This window comes from Pteropus alecto, unplaced genomic scaffold (assembly GCF_000325575.1).
Source record: "Pteropus alecto unplaced genomic scaffold, ASM32557v1 scaffold33, whole genome shotgun sequence".
Lineage (NCBI taxonomy): Eukaryota > Metazoa > Chordata > Mammalia > Chiroptera > Pteropodidae > Pteropus > Pteropus alecto.
In genome coordinates, this window is record NW_006435762.1 from 1,080,102 (window position 1) to 1,106,096 (window position 25,995).

Sequence of the window (25,995 nt, forward strand, 5' to 3'; positions counted from 1 at the left end):
CTAACATAGAGGGTATTCATCCAAACTGGAAAAGTGTTTTTCAACAGAAACTAAAATACAGTTTCATTTCTGTATTAGTAATAAACATGCATTCTGTCTCTGCTTTCTGCCAGGCCCTGTGCTCATATGGATGATCATTTTACTCTTCATTTTCCTTAGTGTTACAAATATTGGAATTTCCCAGAGCTTGGCCATAGGCCATCTCTTCTCCACACTCCCCAGGAAATCTCATCCGTCCTGATAGCCTTAAATGTGCTGAACACTCACAGATGCTTCTCTATCCCAGACCTGTGCTCTGAACTCTAACCTTGTGTCTCAAACTACTTCCTTAACTTCCCAAGTAGATGTCTCATAGGCATCTCAGATTTACCTATCCAAAACAAATATTCTTGATGCCCATCTCTCATCAATGCTTCTCTGTTCTTGTTCAGTCCTTCTCCAATTCAGTGAAGGGCACCGCACCTCAGCCTACCCAAGTAGTCCAGGAGAAACTTGAGTGTCATCCTGACTCAGCCTTCCTTGACAATAAGTAAGTCCTGTTCTGTCTATCTCTTAAATAAGAATATCCAGAATTAATTTACTCCTTTTCTATCTTCATTGCAGCCACCTTAATCCAGCCACTATCTCCTTTCACCTACATTGTTGCAATTTGTCCGTAGGCTTCTACTCTAGTTTCCCTATAATCCATTCTGTAAATTGCTTGTTAAATGTTCTGCATTTAGGAGACAATGCAACAGCCTTTCTGCCTCCAAAACCCTATATATGATCTTCCTCCCCGCCTACCTATGTCAGCCTCCTCTTTTCCTTTTGTGGGCTGGTTTCTTTTAGCACCTCGCATTCTTTAAGCTTTTCCCTATCCTCTGGCCTTCATTTTCTCTGCCTGAAATACTGCTTCCCTCCTAAACTCATTTATCCTTCAACTGTCAGTATAAATGACACTCAGAGAGATCTTCCCAGATCCCCCACCCCAACCTGAAGTAGCCCCCATGATTCTTTCATATAGCATATTATTATTCTTTTCTTCATTGTACTTAATACAATTTGCAATTAAACATTCATGTGTTTATTTGGTTGAATAAGTTCCATAATAAGGCAGGGCTCTTGTCTGCTGTGCTCATCCCTGTTTCTGGGGCCCAGTACCTAGCAGATGTTTTCTGTTTGAAGTGAAAAACAATCTATCTTGGATGTGGGGCTCGAAGAAAACCAGATTGTTCAGAAGAGGATGTGATGATGAGGGCCTCTAGAAGTGTGGTATATAGTATGTGGAACATAGGCTGCTCTCAAGTCTCATCTTCATTTGGGTGAGTTAACTCTTCTGAGCCCTTAGATTGTAAGCTTTTGAAAGCAGATCCTTTGTGTATTGTGTTCACCGCTGTATCACTAACACCTAAAAAAAGTGTCCAATAAATGAATATGTGTTGAGTGAATGAACTTCTGTCTTCTCTTGCAAAAGTTCTCATGGCACTATGAGGGTTTTAATAATAGAAAACATGGAAAGTGCTTAGTACATAGCAGGTACTCAGTAGATGCCAGCAACCCTAAAGCTTTTTTCAAAACATAATTTTGATTTTTTTATACTGGTGATTCTCAGAAGTCCTGGGCCCCCATGAAGATTGAGAAATGGGGCAGGGAGGTGGGTGCATTAGAATAGTGCAAACTGCCTAAACTTGTACCTCACCTCCACCGCCCACTACATAGTAGCTATTTTAAATATATTCCTCAGGGATGCTGAGGCAAAGTTGAAAACTGTCTAAATCTTGCCTAGAACCAATGTCACTGGAATAATAGTTGATAAATGAAGGGTCTTATATCAGAGAACTGTCACTGTTGGTAGACAAAAGTATAAATACATAAAAAAGAAACTGCAATGATTATACAGTAACGCTACTGTCTTTCTGTTGGTAAGAAAAGTATACTTGTAGAATGTTCCTCTAGGTATGTGACTTTGGATTTAATTCCAAATACAGTTGCCAGCCTATAATTAAAAAAAAAAAGAAAGAAAGAAAGAAAGAAATAGGAAGGGAGAATAAATTTCTTACTCTCGGAAATCATGTATTAACCTTACTTCAAACTCCTTGTTCACGGGTAATATTTATACTTCCGATGACTGTAGTTGAAAGAAGCTCAGTTATGCCACATTTGCCTCTCAGTTTAAGAATTTGTGAGCTCTGCAGTCATTTTTATATCAGTTAATTAGGCATGAAATCCAGAAGGAAGAGAGGGATGAGAGTTAAAACACCACAGGATGTCCACAAATCCCTGAAATAGGAGAAGTGAGAATCTATCAACCAGGAGAACCATGCATTACAGCCAGACCTTGGGCTACAGAGACACAAATTCAGCAATTGGAATAGATGAAAGTGCCTCTTAAAGCCCTCTACTGGTCTATAATTGTAAAATGCTTACAAGCATTTGGATCATTTAAGCAATTGAAATATTTAAGCAATTCTAAGTGTCCTGCTTCTACAGGGCATATATTTTCATAAGTTGCAGTTTCTATCATGAAGCTCTGCTCTCTGTAGTATTTGGAGGCTATTCAAATTTGAATACTTTAAATGTCAACATAGGCTAACACTAAGGTTTATGACCTGGCTTTAAGGAAATCCACAGTGCAAAATCTGAATTTATACATCTTTGAGACACACTGGGAATGTCACTAACCAGAGTAAACTGTTGGAAGTAAAACCTGTTAGAAGGGAAGTTAATTGGACGCACCCTCATTATTTGGTTAGTTGCAGCATAATTTATTTTCAAGCTATTTCTCTGTATTGCTCTCAGATTTGATGAGCCAAATCCCTTATTTTTCATCCATATCAGGATTTTTCATTCCTTCATTGCTGGTCTGCCTGTCCACCTGTGGAGTTCAAGGTTGAAGTGACCTTGTCTGTGTCCTCTGTAGCCCCAGTAGCTGCTTGGTTCCTGAATTCCCACCAGCACCGACCACCTAGTTGGTCTTCCTGGATTACTTCTTTTCTTCCCTTGCTACTGTTTACAAACATCTTTGATAACTCTTCCCTGCAGATTCAGGCAGCTCAGTGAGCCATTCTATTATCTGAACTAATATTTCCAAAGCATTCAACAAATCCAGTCCCTTCCTCTCTTTAAGTTTAGTCGATTTATATTCTCCTAGCAGTTTATTCTCCTAGCAGTTCTATTCTCCTACCTTTCACTATAAGCATTACACATATAACCCCACATCTACATAAGTTTATCTGCAGGGGAAAAACTGATATATTTTAATCCATCCGATATTTCAAAATGTCAGTTTGGAAACACGATTTTAAAACCAATTTACAAGTGAAAAGTACTGGTTTTTAAAAAAATAAAATGATAGTTTTAGACTCCTTCAAACAAGCCATTGTATAGCTTTGTTTTATAAAAAGATCTGTTATTTTAGGTTAAGAGGTTAGGTAAAAGGGAACAATAAGCAGCCTATGGTTAATGCTGGAATCTTGTATAATACAAACCAATGTCACCAAGTGTTCCTATTTGAAATTGTGGTAAACATAAAATCGAATTTGATATTATGGCATAAATAGTCTCTTTAAAAATATTTTGGTTTTCATATGTTTTTCACTTTTCTCCTCTGTAATTGCTGAGATTCTAGTAATAATGAAGCGGTTTAGGTTTAGGTTAATGAGCCCCAAGCCTTTATTATTAGCTATTAAAACAAGTAGGTGTTGCTGGTTTTCTAAAATTGTTTTATTAATTAAGCTCCAAATAAGTATATCTGGCCATCAGTCATGATAGATAAGGCATCTATCTTATTTTGGAAGATGTAGATAAGCATATGCCCCTTATAATTAATATGGCCATCATAGCCATGAAAGAAATTTCTAGTCTACCACTACAGTTATTTGGATCAAATATTTGATTTTCATTAATAGAAGACAAGAAAACTAAGTAACTACAATATGCAACCGTCTGCCTCTGACTTTAAAAATAATGTATTCTGAGTCTCAGCTGACTCTTCATATGTCACAAGTCTAAACCACTCTATGAAAAAGAGTTGGTGACTGTATGTAAATAAGGTTTTTCACCCGTAGGGAATCAACTCTGTGAGATTCTAAACAGCTACAAAGAATTTGTTAAGAAGAAAAATGCGTCTATTACTGATTAGAATATTTCGAAAGAAAGGCACATTAAACAGAAATTTTTAAATGATCAAGTTATTAATCACAGTATCAAATTAGTGCCGGAAAGAATCTTAACGATCAAAGGCCACTCCACCATTTTACTGACGAAGCCCACAGCTTTTTTTAAGAGCACTTGGAACATTCCAACTTTTTGAAAAGACCTCACAGTTCCACCAAACTGCAAAATCACCAAAGACAGTGTTTAATTGTCGTTTATATTCATGGTGTTTGCACAGTGCTGGGGATATATTAAACATTCAAAATATGAGTCTCTGTGATGAATTCATAAGTGATTTTATGAACAAACATGATCACCCATCTTTTGCACAGGGATTTGAGTTACAACTCATACTCAAGGTTGATTTTATGTGTTTTCAAAAGTTTTCCCTCATTAAAGCAGCCTAAACTGATGATCTCTCCACCCCCAACACACACACACACACCATGAGATACAGTTATTGAACTCATAATTATATTTCTTGCTGGATTCTGTATATTCAGATTATCCAGGAATATAAATATTGCTAAACACCCTTATTGCCAATTGCCAGATGGCCAAATCTCCAGCCAGAGTATAAATGGCAAGAATATTCAGTACCCTGAGCTTCTGTCTCCTTACAGGTCTTGTTGCTTTCATTCAGAGCTGCTGGTTTCTGGATCCAGTATCCTATGTCCTTGAGACCCCAGACATCTTTTTCTTCTCCAGCTATGCATTTTAATCTTTTTTTTTTTTTTCCTCTCATATGCCACATCTCCAAACAGGCGTTTTTTGGGGTGGATTGATTTTTAGCAAAACATCGATCTATGTGAGTTGAACCATCTAAAAGGGTTGTAGCAAATTTAGAACAATTTGAGAAATAAAATAAATGATAATAGCAATGACTGTAATCCACAGAGTTCATGCTCATACAAACAAATAATTTGAATACATAATAAATGAGAGAGAGAAGGGATAGCTCTTCCTTATGGTATAATTTTAATTAATTAATATAAAAAGAATGATACAAGTAAAAACATTGTTTAGCAAACACCATGTTAATTATTGCAGATAAGAATAATTAAGGAATGTTAAAATTAGTGGTCAAAGATATGATGAGAAGTAGGATATTTGTATAGTCTCAATGTATCTACCCACAAGATAATTTTTGCACATTGTAGGAGACTGAGACATGACAGCTAAATGCAATGTAAGATCATGGATAGAATCCAGGACCAGAAAAGGGATATTAGTGGAATAATTGGAAAAATTCGAATAAGGTCTATAGATCAGTTAATAGTATTATATCAATGTCAGTTTCCTGGTTTTGATAATTGTCTCTCTGTGTGTGTATGATCTTGACTGTTTTACAACCCTTAACCTGCTTAAACTTTATGGACTATTTAAGTGGGACAGCTCCCCTGAATTTATCTAATATGGCCAAAGATTACACAGTTCAAAATATCTGAGTTTGCCTTTCCTTCATTGTTCTCACACATATGTTCAGATTAGCCTGTTAGGAGGATGAGTTCAACATCATGGGGATTTAAGGCATTTACGTTTAATCACTCATCACAATTCTGCCAATAACTACAGCCAAGTTCAGGGAGAAAAAGACCAGATGATTATTCTCTACAGAGTGGGTAGTCTTGGATCTTTAGCTTTGAAGTACCATGTTAGGTGGCATCTAGGATATATGCATTTGTATTTGAGCAAGATTTAACATTGGCACAACAGCTACTCCTGATGCACAATTAGGGCAGATTAACTCTGCTTGTACAAGAGCCCTCTTCAACCTGACTCAGAGGGGAAGAAAACAGTTACCTCTTAGATGGTTTACTGAGATATGCTCTTTTGTTCTGAGCCTGCCTTCAGACATTCGAATAATAGACTTTTGGGATCACTGGTTTTGTTATAAAGTTTATGTGTTGCAAGACTAGCCACTGGGTTGCAACAGGTTTGAGACCTAAAGAATCCAAATAACAAGCTGAAAGTTCAGTGATGGCAATTCAGTGTGTTAAACCGTTCATTGGCCCCAGGTTAAAAACTTTATGGGCCTCTACTTTATGGCTGAGGAATTTGCCCAGATTCTGTTAATAAAACTAAATTCCCAAGTGTATTAATTTCCAATTGTATCATCAATTGTATTAGTATAAAAACTTTAAGCCATGTTATTCTTACAGATTTGACTGATATGGTAGGGTAGAGGACTGGCGAGTAATACCTTTAAATAGTATATTATCTTTAAATAACATATTATCTTTCAACCAAAATTACTCATTCTACATTAAGCCTCCAGCACTTGTATATTCTACTGATGTCCTAATTTCCTAAGACATTAGAGTGATTTCTGTTGCATAAATGATAGCTCTCATTGCTTATAAAATGTGCTTCAACACACTCAGTAATGTCTTCTTCAAACTTATATTGCATTGATTACATCTGGCAGTCCCATATGGTGAAACTTAGTTATGACCCTTTCAATTAAATTATGGTTGGAAACTCATTTCTGGGGTACACATCTGCGATCCACTAAATTTCTCAGTGACATTCAGAACACGAAATAATTTTGAGAATAAATTTGCAATACAAATGGGAGCAGAGAAGGTTTTCAATCTGTATTAATTTATTTTTCAAAATTCATTACTTGTACAGTTTACTTTCCAAGCTAATTCTAACCAAAGATGAGTAATAATACTTTGGCAAGAGTATGAGCATAAGGTATTTCCATACATTTAAGCAGAAATATCAAGTACAGTGCATATATACGGGTAGAATGCAGTGAAAAATGTTCTTAAGGCAGGCTCTCTAGTGCCTGCTCCCAACCTTGTTCTCAGCTAATGACCTTGCATCCTGTTTCATGGAGAAAAGGGAATCCATTGAAAGACTTCCACAGCCTCCCACTACCACAGACCCCGCCACCTAAAAGCGTCTGTACCTATTTACTTTGCCTATTTTCCTCTTTCTACAGATGAATTGTTTGCTTCTGTCTAAGGCCGCCCTCTCTCCCCACCTGTGTGCAAGGTCTCATCCTCTCTCTTCATACCACCACTCCTCAATGCTCTTCTTTCCTGAATGATCAATCCCCCTCTTCCCTGGAGCATCACCACTAAGAAACAAATAAGGAAACAAACATTCTGTTGTTTTTTTTTAACCTTAAAACAACAAACAAATGAAGAAAACCTCTCTTGACCACCTTTCTCCATTCAGTTATTGCCCAATTTTTCTGTTCTTCCAAAGAGTTATCTTTGCTCAGTTTCTAAATCCTCTTTTCCTGTTCCTCCTTAACTCACGGATCAAGCTTTCACTCGCTCTCCTTCACTCTCTTTCTCACCCTCTCGGTTTCTTCTGTGTTGCCTTCTTGCTTGCTGATCTTTGGCCTAAACAGATACACTCCTTCCTCAGGCACTTGCTCTTCCTAATCCCTGGCCTCTGACCCCAGTTAACAGTGGTTTGCTTTTTCCTTGAAGCCTTTGCTCAAAAATCACTTTTGTAGTGAAGCCTTCCTAATCCTTTTACTTAAAATTGCAATACTACTTCTCACCACCTCATTCTCTGATCCCTTTTTGCTGATTTTTCCCCCCCGAGGATATTTATCACTTTCTAAAATTCCGCATTACTTATTTTATTTTCTAAATAAACTCCACTACAGGATTTTTTTTGAGGATTTGAGTGTTTAACAAGCAATATTGATATAGATCTCTTCTGTAAATCAATTGAGTGGCCCACAACAAGGAAAGGCTATTGAGGGGCTGGGTGGCTTGGCTTTGAGTCAGCCCTGACTGACTCTCTGCTCACTATCAACTGTGTGATCTTAGGCTGTCTACCCTCTCCGAGTCTCAATTTACTCAGTTACCTGTAAGTAGGGATAATATACGTAAATCATACAGTGAGAAAATATTAAGGGCAGTCTTAGGCCAAGCAATAGGCTAGCCCCAGACAGTCCTGAGTGAGACAGGTATGAACCCTGCCCTCATGGGGCCTGCAGTCTAGGGAGGAGGTGAATATTAAACAATGAGACTAGAAACAAATCACAGCCACTCGATTGTAAAGGTATAAAGGAGTTGCCTTGTAAAATGCCTTATTTGTAATTAGTTCTACTTCCTCATTCCTCTCATACTATCACTGGCTTGTTTTAACCTCAGTTTTACTGACAATCATCTCCTAGTTGATATCCTCCCAACTTAATTTTCACACTCGATTGCGTCTAACAATCACCTGAAATATCTCTTAAAAATACAGACAACATGTCTAGAATTTCTGATTCAAGAGGTTGGTGATATGCCCGCAACCTACATTTTCATCACCTTAGGAAATTCTGATGCAAAAGTCCCCAAACCACACGCTGAGAAGTGCTGATTTAGAGAAATCGTTTTATTGTCTCCCTTTTTAATAATAGGTTGTAAAAACATTTTAAAGTCATGTCATCCTGAATAACGTGTGCTCTCCCAGAAGCCATTTAGTCTAGGACTTTTGCCTCACATTAACGATATTAATGATCCTTAGAGGCTACACACAGACTATCTAATCATACCAGATTCTCGGTCTTAAAATAACACACCCCCCTGAGGATACCTTTTGTTGCCTAGTGGCTTGGCTGCAAAAAACACTTGAAGAGTTTTAAAAAGCCATCCATCCATTTTCATGGCTAAAAAGTGAGGAACAGTAAAGAGATCCACACCCAAAAAGAAAATTAACCACAGAGAACCTTCCTGCCACAGACACTGAGGAGAGTCAACAGCTGGTGCTGACTGCTGCCATTATTAAGCCATGCAGATTCAAATATGAACGTAATTTCACCCCGTTAACATAATTATGCCAAGGCAAGTAATTTTGAAGTATGACATGTGGCCATGTTTCGAAAGAAGGTCATAAACCCAAGAAACTATTTCTTAATAAGTAATCATAACTTATATGTTATCCAATTCAGAATTATCAAAGGCTGGAAAATCTGACTTGTGTGTTAAAAACAAAAGCACATCAATGACAATTTATAAATTGTCTTTTAAACTCAGTAATATAGTTAGCTGCGTCCGAGGAAGAATTTGTTTTCTTGTTTGAGTTTGTTAAACAACTGAAATGTCTGCTGGTAAATATCTCAGTATTTTGTTTCAGATGGTTTATGGTAGTTCATCTAACGTATTACATACATCCCTCCAGAATCTACCAGAGTAAATTCATATTTTTGAGAGGTTCAAGGGCATCCTCATGATTATCCAACACTGGGCACTGCAATAATATCATGATCCACCTAGCAAATGTGCCTGTAGTAAGTGGTTCTAGACTTTAAGGCCTTGTATCAGATCTGGATAGTTTATCATCTGCTGTAAGATCAACATTTTTTGTGGCTTCTTCCTAATGTCAATGTGCCTGTCTCCAGGAGTTCTTTTCTCTGTTTTGTTTGTTTGTTTGTTTTGTTCTTATTTGCTAGAAATAGGAAATAAAACAAAACAAGCACAGATACTAAGATTGTACATAAAATAAACAGTTTGGAGTAGGACTGTGGCATACCCCTCTGAGTTAAGTATACAAGCTTCATACAAAATGTATATCATTATGGATTTTTAATTTTGACTGTTTAAAACTCATAAAGATTTTGCTGGTTCTGATTTTTCAGTTGCATTCTGCATAAGAGAAATCATGTGATATTGTGACCTTTACATAAGTGAGATAGAACCATAGCACCAATCATAGAGATTACTAGCATATTCTATAATGTCTGAGAGGTTACAGTTTGTTTGCCTCCATTCATTTTTTCCCACAAGTCAAATGGCCTTACGGTAATTCTCTAATAATATTAAGAGTTTAGACCTTAATATTACTTTTATCAAAATAACGTGACTCATGGTAACCTCAGTATAATTTTACCTTAATTAATAATTGTTAAAAAGTTTGACCATATTTTTATGTGTTTAAGAATTACTTTAAATCTTCTTTTTGGTGAATTTCTATTCATAACCTTTGCCTATTTTTCTATAATATTTTTGTTGATTTTATTGATTTATCGTGATTCTCTATAAAGCAGAAATTATCTTTTAGTCTGTAATTTAACATTTTTCAGTTTGTCACTTGCCTTTTGACTTTACTCATATGGTTTTTACTATGCAGATATTTAGTTTTGTGTATCGTATTTATTATTCTTTTTTTTAATGGCTCCTGGGTCTTTGTCACACTTAAGCCTTCTCCATTTCAACATTATGTGTGTATATGTATAAATACACATATAACATTATATAAATAATACATATACATAGATGCAATATAGACATATATATATGCACAAAAATGTTTGTATATATGAAACATACACACACTTATGAATATGTGTTGTAAAAGTCTCATATTTCTTCCTGGAATTTTAAAGTTTCATTTTCGCATATAAATTTTGATCCATCTGGAATTTATTTGATTTAAAGTACAAAGTATTCCATCTTCTTTATATGTACTAAATAATGTCCCTTATCCTACTGATTTGACATGCCAAATTTTATCAAATACCAAATTATATTTTTTCATCACATTATTCTAATTATTATAGCTTTTTAATGCATCTTAATATCTCATCACTGTTCTTTTCCTCCCAGAATGTTTCTTCTTATTCCTGTTTCTTAATTTTTTCCACATCAACTTAAAATAGCTTATATGTTTTTAACTTGCTATTTTTATTGAAATTGCATTACGTATAGAGTAACAGAGAGAACTGGCATCTTTATTATATTGAATATTCCTATCTAAGAATAAAGTACTGATTTCCACTTATTCTACCCTTTTCCCCTAATTGTCTCATAATAATATAAATGATTTTTACAGTTTGTTCGTTTTTTTTTAACCAGCGTCCAAATAAAGTCCAGGCATCGCAGTTGGTTGATATGTCTCTCAAGTCTCTTTTAAACCATCTGTCTCCCTGCCTTCCTGACTCTCACTGTCCTTTATTTTTACATTTTATTTGTTGAAACTGAATCAATGGTCCTGTGGAGTTTCCCACCATCTGGATCTTGCTGATTGTACTCCCATGGTGTAGTTTAACAAGTATATCTGTTCTTACTTCAGGAGACAAACTATTCTTGTCTTTTTTGTGTATATTCCTCAGCAGCGTTTCAATTTTTCTTTTGTGTAGGTCTTCCTTATTTCTTTCTGAGTGTATTCCTAGGGTTTTTAATGATCTAACCTCTATAGAGGGCAGTTTGGCAATATTTATCAAAATTACAAGTACTTGTGTCTTTTGACCTAGCAATTTAATTTCTAGAAATTTATTCTGCAGAGATAATTGCACACCTGTGAGATGATGTATTTCTGAAATTACTCATTGCCTCATTATTCGTAATGGCAAAAGGTTGCTATAATCTAAATTCCCATTGGTAGGAGACTAACTATGTAAATTGCGGCATATCCATATTGTGAAATGTTGTAAAGCTGATTTAAAAAAAAATGAGGAAGCTCCTTATATAATGATAGAAAAGTTTCTAAGATATATTTTGAAATAAAGAAATGAGGTGGCAAAGCAGAATGTATAGAATGTATATTATGTTATTATTTCTGTAAGAAAAGAGGAAATACATATATTGCATATACATAAGATATCTCTGGAAGATAACATTATTTGGTTACGCCAAAAAGAAATTAGCTGACTCGGGGGACAAGAGAGTGGGGGAAAGAGAATCTTCACTATATTCCTTTTCATACCTTTTGAATTTTGTACTCTGTGAATGTTTTACCTTTTTAACTTTTTTCAGTTAAAAAAGTTTGTCTTGTAATGCATTATATATAGAAGGTTACGATCCCAATTAATACACTTTACCTTTAAAACCTGTTGTAGCATTATTTGTCATAAATAGGATCAGTACTGTAAAGGGAGTTACATGTCATCTAAACACTAAGAGATACCTCACCAGTAAGGATGCCAAGCTAAAACCAAGATGGACAGCTCTGTATGTGTGTGTGACACACAGACACACACACAAATAATTCAGTCAGTCTTGTAGAGAGAATTCCTGCCCAACAGAGGCAGTATAGCCTAGTAAAAACAGCAAGGGATTTGAAGACTTCAGATAAAAGTTCAGATCCCCTTTCTATTACTTAGTAAATTTATGAACATTGTCAAATATGTTGAACTTACTAAGTTTTCTAATCTATAAAATCGGGTTACCTTCACCTACCCTCTGGCTTGTTATGAAGATTAGCAATAGTTTGCATTATGTCTAGATGTCTGGTCCATTATATTATTTCAGCTCTAGAATTCCATGAATTAGTTGGCCCCCGGGGAGAACATTGAGGTCAAAGGAAGGATATATTTTATGGGATGAAACTTAGATATTCCTCTCATATTCTTGAATTTTACTAACAATTCCCTAATCTTCAAGCTCCCAGACACTCACACGTAGTCTTCCAAGAAACACAGGAAATGAGAAAGTATTACAGCTTATCCCATTCTATTTGAGCAGCTTCTCTTGTGCTTGTCTCCAGTGAAGCTTTGACTCTCAGCGTTTTTCTTATTGAGACTATAGAACTATATTTAAATTATAGATCTACAGATCCGTTAAAATGTAAAATCTATGAGGCTTATGGTAACCCAATGCCCATTATTCATTCTCTGGAAGAACAATTATCTGTATTTTTTTTACAAAATTGAGAGAACTATTTCATTTTATTCTAATTTACTTATAGGCAAGTCTCATCTCTGAGAGACTGTGACACGTATTTTGGTTTTATTAATATATTCTGTGAAATTTCTCTGACACCACTAGCTTTAATAATGTTTAAGTCCTGTAAGAAGGAACCCACGAGATAAAATGAAAAGCCAACATACTTGCCTGCATTTCACCTTTGTGAGATCCTTCAGCAGTGAATTAAGGAGAGCAATGTGCCTTAACAGTGTGCTGGGCTGTGAGCACTAATGCTCATGAAATGAAATCCACAAAATAGCCCTCCCATTTTCCCTAGCCAATAATGGGAAAAGCCTTAAGCTGCTGTTAAGAGCTTGATAAAGGACAATAAGGGATGATTTCTTGACAACAAGGACTGTTAAACTTGGAAGAGTTTCAGAAGAAGATAATTAAATCCATTTTCCTCCAAATCTCTGAAAATCAGAGTGGCTGATTACTACTTGGAGTGGTTTAACTTTGCCTTATGGAGAGAAGTACACTATATCCTCTAACATTATTTTTTCTTATCCAATTTAACATTGACTGATTTGCTTGATTCATTTTTCTACACACTTTCTAAAAGGTAGTGTTACTGATTGGTTAATGTGGTTCTGAAAATTACAGAGAAATGTAACCAGAATAGTTTCATAGAGCCTTTTTATGTCTACTTATGCTTTATTTGTTTTCCCACACTCTGCAATAAACATGACAAGTGGTCTTTTCAATCATTCATAGTGATGAACAAGAAGAGGAAACCAAAGTTTCTTTCAGAAATCCCCCTATTACAATATGTGTGGCAGGTTTATAAATAGAATTAACACGTGAATATTTTTAGGATAGTATTAATACGTAAGTCAATATCAGGGAAATTTTGTATTTTAAGTTTATAGGAACATTAAAAAACAAAGCAGTAAAATTATTTTAGACATATCCTTTCACACTTTCATTTTCCTCACTGGTTTGTAGTCCTGCAAAAGACTGTTTAAAAAGTAATGTATGTAAATTAATTTCCCCATGGTACAGGAAGTGTGAGCCAGGAGTATTTTGTGTCTTTTTATTTTAAAGAAAGAGACATCTAATTTAGATTGGTGTTTTTATCAGAGTCCTGTCTGTCAGTTTCTAGCATTTCTTAACAAGGTGAAAAGAATATAATTCTAAAAGGAAATTATAATAAATTTGTTTCAAATTTCTAAATTAGTATGGTTTTTGAAATGAGATAGTGTAACTTTTCAAAACATTGAAACAACCGTATGAAATATAAAGTAGCAAAACGACATATGAAAGTTCTGTCGTACTGAGCAAATACCTGGCCCACGGTAAATGCTCAGTAAGTAGTAGGTTGAAGTTACTGATATTTCACCACTTTGACTTACAAAATTGGCAAGATTCACAAGCTTGGGCCTAATGTTAATATCTTTCCTTATTCACCTTGGTGTCAGAATCTCTTGAGCCTAACCATCTTACTAAAAGAGCACTACTCAGATCTTGGGAATATTACAGTTATTAGCTAAGAGAAGTAAATAGCTTCGTGTGGTCTCAACAGCTGTGAGACCTGAATTGTAGTAGGGAGAGACAGAGAATCCAAAAAAGAAAGACAAGACAGAAACACAGTAAATATAACCCAGATAGAATTTAACATAAATTAATATAATATAATATAATACAATATAATATAATACCCGATATACAAATCTAAATACCAACTATCTGGGGTACTTTGGTGTGTATGGCCAACAGTCCTATTACTGTCTCCTATTAAAATATATCACATTACAATATTTACAGTTCTGACTATGCATGGTTAAGGCAAGTGTAAAACTGTCTTTGAATACTCTGAAAGTCTTTCTGTGAGAATTTTTTCTTTAGGTTTGTGCACTAAATAACCTCTCTGAATATTTTACCTCATTTCCCAGCCCTTCAGTATATACTCAAGTGTAAGCGAATGATTGGAGGGTGAGTCATGCTATTATTTCCTTCATTAGCAAAATAATTGAGAAGCAACATTTGCATCTGGGTATTTTTAGATTTTCAGGGACACGGCCAACTTTTAAAAACTTTATTACACAAGCAACATTTTAATATTGAAAAATTAGAAAATCCAATATTTTTAAAGCTCTGAATAAAAAGCTAGGTATCTCTTTGAACAATGTAGACCTAACATGTGAAAGAAAGTATCACAAAGGCATATATCTTATGCCATCCTGTTCTCTTTGTATCCCTAGCACCTAGAACAGGACCTGTGTATTTATCAAGGACAAGTATTTATTGAATGAATCAATGACTCAATGAATCAATGAATCAATTAAATACTAGGTATTGCATTCACAGATGAATTTTATTATTTTTAGCATCTGCAGTAGCTCATTAAACATCCTTTTTGTACACGAAGTTGTTGAGTACAAATGACTATTTCTTTACCTATAAAATGAGGGGCTTGACAGGTGTTTCTAACAGGAACATTCTACAACCTTATAAATAGCTAAACCACAAAGACTGGGGAAGAGAGCAATGGTAGAGATTTCTTACAACATTAATGGGTAAGCTAAAACCATTAATGCCTGGCTTAGTTCCAAAATGGCCTTGGGCCATATATGACCTTGATTGATGATGACTTTTGAACAGGTCTCTCTGAAACTACTCACTGAATTTTGCCTCGGGGATTGTGTGTCACTTGTTTAGCTCTCTTGACAATATTCCAAAGGAAGTCATTCATTGGCAAGTATAAAGTCTCCCCAATTGTGCCAAATAAAGTTATTTATTACCATTTTATGGAAAGCCCAAGTCTCATTTCCAGGAGCGCTGGGGATGTGCCAGCTCACTAGTTCTTGTTGGCATCGACTTTATTTTCCCCAGTAGTCACCAGCTTTAACCAAAAGCCTTTGAATGCCAAATGGAGCCTCTTTATCAGTTGAGATCTCCCAAAGAAAGGGAGTATATTTTTAAGTAAAAGATCCTAGGTGAGGAGACATGTTTTGTGTAGTTCATGCTACTAATTTCTATGTTTTTTATTTTAATTACTTATGGACTATTTGATCAAGAATCAAGTTATGAAGAGTAGATCTATTTAACCTACTGACTGTCAAATATGGTAACCACTAGTCACATGTGGCTATTTAAATTAATTAAAATTAAATAAAATTAAAATTCTTGTTTCTCAGTTGCACTAGTCACATTACAAGTACCTGTTAGCAACAAATGGCTACTCTTTTGGACAAGTACACATGTCATATTTCTATCATCACAGAAAGTTTTGTTGGACTACATTTTTCTAACTTTTTGAAGGACACAGAGTAATCAAATATTTTGGCTTTTAATTATAGAAATTTCTTATTGCCTGTGGTGGGAAAAGTTTTGACCAGAGATTTATTTATTTAGCATCTATTTATTGAGTCAAAACAATTTCCTGAAGTTATCTTTGCTGTGAAATGTTCTTGAAGTTTTATAGCCTCTACTTCCTGTCAGAGGATGTGGCCTGGAGAAGTTACTGGAAAAACTCAAAAAAGCTCCCTGGAAGCCTTGAGTCTACCTAAGTCACAGTTTATCCTCATTCCACTTAACCACCTCTTGATGCTGAGAAATTCAGAATTAATATATTCATATATACCAAAGCACTTTAGACATTCTGAGGTGTTTAACCACCACATCTTCCTTGTGTTTTTTTTTTCCAACATTTCCAGGACTGGTTAGTCCCTAACTGAGCAGAACACCATAGACTCTTCCAGGCCTGATCTTCCTCTTGGGTGCTTGCAAAATACCCAGGAACTTTAGACCTGTAGCACAGCCAGCTCATCAGTAATTCTAAGCCACAGAGATCTATGAAATCATTTTCAGATTCCACTGGTACAAATCCAACCAATAATTAAGGACTATTCAGTGATTAAGAAAAGACTAATATTCCACTTCTTTTCTACTCTGATCTTTGGAGTATCACATGAAAATAAGTATTTTTTGAAAGAAAAATTTCTAACTTTAAGGATTTAAAAATTAGTTTAAGAATAATTGTTTTTAAAAAGGTTATAATCTTGACTCTCATACAAATTTAAAATGAACAGATGTCAGAAATTTTATTTAGCTTATTAATTAATGAGAGAACCAGTTAGATGTTACAACCTATTTATGAGAAAATCCAAAAAGTAGATGAATATGTAAACCCATCAGGAAGACTAAAATACATATGCTTAATGGATTCAAAACTAGTCAGTAACCACAGGGCAATAATCATTGCATTCAATCATGCATGTACACTGTGCATTTTTATGGAAAAGAATCATTTGCATCACTATGAATTATCTGAGACTTAGAGAGTTATAATATTTGTCAAAGACAATGAAAGGCCCAAAACCCATATAGTCAGATAACTTGGAAGAGTTATGCTCTAGATAAAGCATATTTTTTCATTGAAGATGCCTAGTAATTATCTTGGTCCATATCCAAGTTTTTCATATTTCTTTTCTGGTAAATTAAATATTTATAGGTTACCCTCTCCATAGTTCTGCCCTTTTGATTTATCTACCCATTTCCTCCTCGTTTGAGAGATATCTAGTGAGCTTTCCTTTTTACTTGATTCAATAAAACAGGAAAAAGAACATAAAGATGTATTTTATTGAAAAGTGTAAGAGTATGGAAAGAGTCACAGTGGGCTAGATAGCTGGAGAGAGAAGAAAATGATTAAATCACTTATGTCATAGTTTCATAGACATTGTGATTACAGAATTAAAACTCCTTGCATTCTCTTATTTTCTTGGTTTTGACCCCTTGGTTTTAAGACACATCTCAATTTAATAACTTTTTTGGGAGGAAGAAAATTTTAAAAGGAAAAAAATGTATAGTTCTTTTTAAAAATAGCACAATGGAGTGTATTTATTCATACCCTAGCATATTATGCCTTTAATAACCAGAGTTTAAGTCTAAGCCTTCTTATCACTCTTCTGAACTACTTTTGGCCCTCATTTATCACAACGTGTTGCGTTGCTTTTCATAATGCATTTTTTCTGATCAAACTTTTAGTACCTTTCTGATTGAAAATGTAAACCTAAGGCATTCTAAAGTATGCCTTTGGTGTATTTTCTACATTTCCATTTGATTATTTGCCTAGTTCACCCTCGCTCTCCCACCCTTCATATATTTATAGAGCTAATTTTGGAAATTATCAGAAAGCTTTTGACAGCTTTGTACCTGAACGGTAGACCTTCATAAAGCATGCATGGGTCATTCACTTTTTCTTGTTTTTAAAACATTGATTTATTTGGAGAGATATGGCAAATTCGTCAGCCTTTAATTGTGTTCTTGGCATTCAAAAAAAGTTATTTTATGTATATCCCCAGGACAAGAGATGTATCTACTTGCACAAGAGATGTATCTACTTGCATGGGTCTTCTATTCTTGGATTCTTTGTAAAACATTTGGTTATTTTACAAGAAAATCAATTCATTTCTCAGGTGATGAATACTTGCATTATTTACAATAAATTTACATCCACATTTCTGTTTTCTTCTACATACATGATTCTTTTTCTTTTCAGTGCTGCCATTATAGTACAGTTCTATTGGGGAAATTCTGGATTGAAGTTCAACAGTGGGAGGCAGCACCAATGGAAATAAGTCATTAAAGAAACGATAAACAAGTAGCCAAATGTTCACTCCTCTCCAGGCTATGACACTTACACAGGAAATAACTACAGTGTCACAATTTGCCTCTCCGTCTGAGAGGACTAGCTGGTTTCTTTGAACATTGATTGTATGATTGAAGTTTAAATTCAGGTCAGGAAGGAAGACCATGTATGTTAAAACAGAAAGTTTGCTAAATTACAGATTGCTAAAATACAGGTTGTTTCAGATGATTACAAATCTTTTTTTATTTGTGTGTGACAAATTGGACAACTTTCTCAGCTTCATTGATGCTGATCTAGGTTAACCTATTCTCTTAGTAGGTCAAGAAACAAAGGCCTGGAGACTTTAACCTGTTCCAGATTTCAACAAGTGAGCTAATACTAGCCAGAGTTTAAGCAATGGTTCCCAAACACCCACTGCCAGCCCATTAAAAAAAAAAAAAATCTACTTTAAAGAACTGTCTTATTTCCGTGTTGAAATGTTCATTCTTTTATGTGATCAATGTCTTCATTCTTTTGTGTGACTATGAGGCATTATTTTTAACTTTTTTGCTCTCATTCCAATGTATTTGCTTGGTAATATAAAATTTTAGCTACCCTATTTTAGTTTCCTCAATTTAAAAAAAATTCTAGTTTAGTAGACCAGAGGGATTTAAGGGCTTTTTAAGTGGTTTTCTTTGGTGGGAAGAGGGTTGTTTTCTGTCTGTCTGTCTGTTTGTTTTTTCATTGGCATTTTCCCTCAGTTATTTCCTATGGCTGTTTTTTATTGTAGAAAGAAACTTCTTTGACCATTTTTCTCACCTTCTAAAGAACACCTACTTTTTTTTTTAACTCACAATTATGAAACAGTTTTTTTTTATTTCAAATAATTTGGTTTAAAAAAACATTGCATTTATGACTAAATCTCTATAAATAAGATTAACTACTAAGGAAGTTTTAAAACGACTCTTTTTTTATTGTGCTGGCGTTTAGTTTGTGATTTCTCATACCTCAACCGCAAGATTTAGTTCCCTGACCCGTTTCAATGAAGCATGTCCTGCTTTTAGGACTAAAGCAGTATACATACATACAGTGCCACAACTTATCCTACCACTGGCAACGAGGCACAGAAATGCAAGAATTAATGGTAGTTTGTTTACAGCTCAACTACTTCTGTCTTTTCTAGCACAAAATTGTTATCTATTACTATTCTAGTACTGCAGCCTCTTGTTTTTTATGTAAAGGCATTTTATTCAGTAGCTTAAAAATAATGAATCTACAAAGCATGCTCTATGTTAGAGGAACTCATTTTAGAATGTATCATGATTAATGGTGGGTCCCTGGCATTTTGTAGACTAATGTTAATACAGTAACATTTGGGTAGCACCTTTTGTGATTTTTCAAAGTGGTGTACTTGTTTGCTAATGCATCCCATGTCCAGCATTGCATAATGCCAGCATTAATGACAGCGCCACTTCGTCAGGCTGGAAAGATAGTCTCAGACTCAATAAGGAAACACTTTATCAAAAGGAATAAAAAATGGAAATGAGGAACTACCTGTGGGCTCAGATTAAATTACTCTTGAGAATTTAGAAGCAATAGCTTCTCTTGCTGTTTTTTCTAATGCAGCATTGCAGTCCTTTACATCTCATGCTTTATTAATTCAACAAATATTTATTTGTCACCTACCGTGTATAGTGCATTAGGTTCTTATTCTGATTATCTTAAGATATACAAAAATGAAAGTACTTCCATTTGTGCTTTCACAAAGTCTAGGAAAAGAGATGATGCATGTGTAGAATTACCTGTAATGGAAGCAGTGTTATGTGCTCTGGTAGAGATAAAATGTGCCATGATTTCAGAAGAGAGAAATTGCTCTTTTAACTGAAGAACCAGGAGAGTATTCATGAAGGAAATGGAAGTGGAGCAGAACCTGGAGGAATGGTTGAGATTTGAAAATATGGAACCAGGTTGAAGTAGCTTCAGAAAAAGAACTGTACAAGCCAGCAACAGAAGGAAATTCTGGGACATGTATTACCAGAAGGAGTCTGGCTAAAATTGCAGGATTCATAAAGGAGAGTTGTGGGTAGTAAGTTATGCCTGTTCACAGTCCAGTGAATTATGTTTGAGACTAAGATTTTGAGCTTTCATCTAGAGGGAGATCCTGGAGTTTTATAAATATAGAAATACCTATTCATAACAGTACATCAAGACAATTCATTTGAAGTGTATGTATATGTTGGATTGAAGAGGGTAGTAACTAGGGTTCAGGGAATGGCTGAGAGCTATTAGTGAAGTCCTTGAGAAAGCATTAAAAGTAAGAACTGTTAGTATAGCCATGGTAATGACCATGGATGATGGATAGGTGGTGTCAGGGTCGCAGTATGGAATAAGTGTTGACAGTTTATTGAACATAAGGGAAAACAAGATCGATTTTGATGTTTAAAAAAAAAAGAATGGGGTTAATTGATAAGACAGAGTCCTGTTTGAGCCACCTTAGATTTGAAATGCTGGCAAGGGTCAAAGACTAAATCTCCCAAGAACAATTTGCAATACTCGTCAGAAATTAAGACAAAAATAAAGCCAGAGTTAGAATTTCATTTATTTGGGAATAACATGATAGGAATAATAGTTGAAGTATCTTTGCTTTGAGAGAAGTTCACCAGCAGGAGTGAGAAGAACATTATGGAGAAAAGAAGACCAGGAATAGATCCATGGAGAACACCTACACATAGAAGGTAGAAGGTAGAAAGAAAATCTTCCCCTCTCCCGGAAAAAAAATACTTGAAAGAGTAGACAGAGGCAGCAGAATTGAAGCGGGGCAAGGATCAAGGATGGAGTAGGTGGGATCAGAAAGACTGGACCAGGCTAGCAGAGGTCATTTTGCTTGTCCACTGGAAATCTAGCCTTCAAAAGGAGAAAAGATTACTTAACTATAGATATATATGCTTCCAGAGCAAGCTTCTTTAAATCTTTACTAAGGAGTTTCCTAATATGACCTATTCCCACCACTCAGCCATCCTACTCCTAATTTCCTCGTAGAATATATAAATCAGTGGGCAGCTGCTCACTTCCCTGGGATGAGCCCCTCTCACAAACATGGGTGCTCTTTCCAGGACTCCTCTAGAAGCCCAAAGATACATTAGTAGTTTTGGCATCTCTTTTCCACAGTAAGGGAATTCTGCCAAGCTGAAGGTCCATCAAACATTGCTTACTTTTTGCATCTGGACCATCTACTGTAGCCAGGGGTTTCTAACCTGAAGCCAGTGACTATCACGGCCAGTGAATGCAGTGTTCTGTTATCTGTGTGCATGCATTTTTCAGAAGACATGATTTACCCTTCTGATTCTTATGAGTCTCTTTTCTTAAATAGATAAGAACCATTGTAATAGGTCATACTCTTAGATAGTGATGTGAGTTCCTTGAGGATAAGAGCCTGTCCTTACAAATTTTGTTATTTTCATGGTACCTCTATCAATCTTAATTGAATGAAGAACTAATGGTGCTATATTTGATGGGCCAACAGGAATGATAAAACACTCATTTCGGCTCAGTAGCCTCTTACTTGACTTAGCAAATGTATGTAACTAGGAAACATGTTTTCTAACTCATCTAATGTCCTTTATTAGTATAACTTGTAGTTTAAAGATGACACATGATCTCATTTATTTCTTTAATATTAATGCAGAATAGGGATTAGTATCTTCATTTCAAGAATGAGAAAGCTACGACCGAGAAAATACATATGACTTGCTGAACATCATACATCATATATTTGCTATTACTATTATCTCATGGTAAATTCATTTGTAAATAAAAATGCCCATGAACATAATAGACTTGGCTTTGTTTCCTGGAATTCTTATTAGTTGGTAGTAAGTTGGTTTTTGTTTTACATGAATGAAATCTTTTTATTAGCCTGAAATTTGATACTCATATTAAATGCACTGGTTTCCAAATAGCTGTATTATTGAATGACAGATGCTACTATCATATAGTGACTTTAATTTCTTGGTCTTATACTAGATAACATTAAATGATAGTAATGAGGCCCAGATTTGGGTATTTTAGGGTGGAAGTTAAGACAGCATATCTGACAGCAGTATAGTGTCACGATTAAGAGTACAGGCTTTTGGATCTCACTTGGATTCCAAAGTTCCCCTAAAGAGTATTCCATCCTAAGTATTAAATCCTGGATATGTTTTAAGTTGTCTGTCCACTTAAAAGTGTCCCTATGAAGTTTCCATCTGAATCTAAAAAGAGAAAATTCATCTCTCCTACTTCTACATTTCCTGGAGTTCTCTAGAGTAGAAAAGGAAGAGAGAATCCCACGGCAACCTCTCGTGGATGGCCAGAGTCAGCAGACTAGCATGGCAGCTGTGCTCTCTTGGCACCTGACTTCTGTCCCAAGGCTTCTGTTCCAATGTGGTATGCTTGACAGATGCTGTTCTGTAGCAGTGCACTTGATTCCCTGCAGCAACCAGCCTTTGCCTCCTCACAGCCTGGGTCATGAGCATCCATATTTACACACAGGCTGACCTTACCTACCTAAACAAGCGAGTAATATTAAAAGCTTAATACAAAAGGGGGTGGGCAGAAACTTAGAACTTCTTAGTCAAAAAACTAATACCTAAAACTAATACCTAAAATGTGGATGACTTACAAAATGGCCAGGCAGTTCTCTGAAATTGGAATTAAAAATATTACAGGAATGATTAGGAAGTTGTGACTCAAAAGCCTGTTGGAAACACACTGCTCTTAAGTGTGTATACACTCTGTTAACTGAGTAATGGGGACAGTTAGTGTACTATACTAATTAAAATACAATTTTCCAAATGTGTTTGCTCAACATCAATTTACATGTTTTTCACATGTTTTAATGATGATTTTTTAAAAATATCAAAAACAAGTAAGCTACTTATTTGTTTAAATAAGCAGTTTAGCTTTCAGATGCCTACAGTGACAAAGAATAAAGATATAGGAAAAGAGGGAATCCTGTCCCCAGTGCATCCCCAGCTAGACAGGCTGTCTGTGGAGAGACAGGGCTTTTGAAACACTGGTGTGCCAGGAGGCAGAAATATTATTCAGAGATATCTAGGCACTGACACTGCTTTTTCTTTCCAAGAGAAAACAGTTCAAGAACCAGATGAACTCGATATTTAGAAATAGTCATCCAAGTAGAACTGCCAGTTTGTTGGTATAAACTGACATGGTAACATAATCCAGAATTTAAAAGGACAGTGTTGTAGGTTTCTCTCTGCTCAGATTGGCCCTGGGAGCAGCAGCCTCATAGGGAACTGATGTGTAAGGGAAAACCACACAAGGCGTGCTAAATCTGCCTCTTTCTCTGGGGTTACCATTTCCTGTGGTTTCTGCAGCCTGAGCTGAATAAACTGGTGCTCATAGAAGGCGTGTCTGATCTTTCCCACCAGTTAATAGCCCAGCTGCATGATGCATTAATTTTTATCAATCGTAGTAAATAGATAATGTGGCATTTTCTAATACCTAACTTCACTAGTTCATCTTAAACTCTATAAATATCTTTTGATTTTCAATATAGCTGTCCTAGACCTATGTAGTTTAGTATAAGCTAGAATAAACTGTTTCAAAATGATAAAAATATATATGGCTAGGCTATGAAAAATTGATAAATTAGCCTCGACAAACATGACCTATAATTATTTGTTGTGTATGTATCTGTACATACTCTTAACTCCATGAAAGTGGGGCCCAGGGCTATCTTGTGCTGCGGAGTAACCTCAGAACTTAGCAATAGTATTTGTTCATTTGACTATTAATTGACTTTTTAAAAATAGGACTTCCAATATATCCTTTGGGCTTTTGTTACAGAGATATTAACACTGTATATGTTTAAAAACTTTTGGTTTGCTTTACAACTTTGCCAAGAAATAATTCATATGTATATATATATGTATATATATCCTTGTATACATATATGTTTCACTGTTCACTCAGTTTCTCTGGGGCAGTTAAAAATTAATATGCAAATTATTGTTTTCCAGGCTTGAAACTATTCCAACATGGCTTTTCTTGGACTCCTCTCTTTGCTGGTTCTGCAAAGTTTGGCTTTAGGGGCCACTTCCCCTGATGAAACCATCACTGAGTTGTCAGTGAATATGTATAATCATCTTCGAGCCACTGGGGAAGATGAAAATATTCTTTTCTCTCCATTAAGCATCACCCTTGCAATGGGAATGATGGAACTTGGGGCCCAAGGCTCTACCCTGAAAGAAATCCGTCATTCAATGGGATATGACAGTCTGAAAAACGGTAAGTGTGCTTCAGTTTGATTTCTCAGGATGCTTTGACTTTAACTTTCAACTCAGTTATGTTGTCTTCTGCCAGAGGCAGCATTGTTGACAGAGGGTGAGAAAGTAATCTTATTGAAATGGTATGGCTTGGAGAAGCATTAGGAAACCCAGGAAAGGTGTTAATTCCTGTTTTATCCCTGGCTGAGTTAATTTATGAAAAATGTATTATTTTTATTATTATTTTATTATTATTATTTAAATAAACTTCGCTGTGGTAAACAAAAGCAAACATGGTTCTTGCCCTGATGGAGTTTCTAGTCTAGAGGGAGAGACATACATTAATCAATCAATTATCACACAAACAAATGAAAAATTACAACTGTGAATAGTGCTACAATGAAAAGCAACATGATTCTCTAAGAATATCAGAAATTTTTCCTTAAAATCAACTATGTCTTCATTGTTTAAATAGCATCAAAAAATTTTTTTAATGTTGTGCAACTATGAAATTATATGTATTGGAGAAAATTTTAAGCCTAAAGATATTTTGTAGTCACTTTGACATGATAAAAGATTTCTGTTTTAATGTTTCTAATATACATGTGAATTAACTCTAAAAAGTTAAGAACTAATACAATCTCTAATAGATTTTCTAGTTATAAGGTTAAAAATGTCTAGTAAAAGTAAATTTAGATAATTTGATTTTTAAACTAGATAATCGAACTTAATTCTTATTCCTGATAAACATAAAATAAGACTAATTTAATGAAAGTAACCTAAGTACTTTGAAGGAAAACCGAAAACTCTTTATAGATTTTACCAATATATCAATTAAAATGAAAAATAATATCAGTTGATAATATTAAGCTACAAAAAAGTTAAAATTTTATTATCTGGAAATTGCCTAAATATTAGAACCTCCTCACCATGTCACTGTGGGGAATAAGCTAGTGCTCTCCCCTTGGGCCTCTTTTCTATTCATCCCCATGCTGTGTTTTTACTGCTTCTTCACCTTCCTGGATCTTTCACTGTGTTTGTTCCATTAATGAACTTATTCTTTGTCATTTTGCAGGTGAAGAATTTTCTTTCATGAAGGATTTTTCTAACATGGTAACTGCTGAAGAGAGCCAGTATGTGATGAAAATTGCCAATTCCCTCTTCGTGCAAAATGGATTTCATGTCAATGATGAGTTTTTGCAAATGATGAAAAAATATTTTAATGCAGAAGTAAATCATGTGGACTTCAGTCAAAATATTGCTGTGGCCAACCACATCAATAAGTGGGTGGAGAATAACACAAATAGTATGTCATTTGGTTCTTTGCTTTCTTGAATAGCTTAGGTTTAATTCTCTCTAACTTCTGAAATTATTTGTCCCCACA

At 35.1% G+C, this 25,995-nt stretch overlaps 1 protein-coding gene across 3 annotated transcripts in view; it reads left to right on the top strand.

The window, feature by feature from the left end:
- SERPINI1 (serpin family I member 1) overlaps window positions 1-25,995 on the top strand; it is a 71,596-nt gene that overhangs the window by 15,275 nt on the left and 30,326 nt on the right. For all 3 annotated transcript variants that reach the window (XM_006910806.3, XM_025046060.1, XM_025046061.1), the window contains exons 2-3: window positions 24,366-24,633; window positions 25,687-25,917. In XM_006910806.3, coding sequence (XP_006910868.1) covers window positions 24,384-24,633; window positions 25,687-25,917 — 481 coding nt within the window. In that variant the 5' untranslated portion in view covers window positions 24,366-24,383. The remainder of the gene's footprint in view (window positions 1-24,365; window positions 24,634-25,686; window positions 25,918-25,995) is intronic.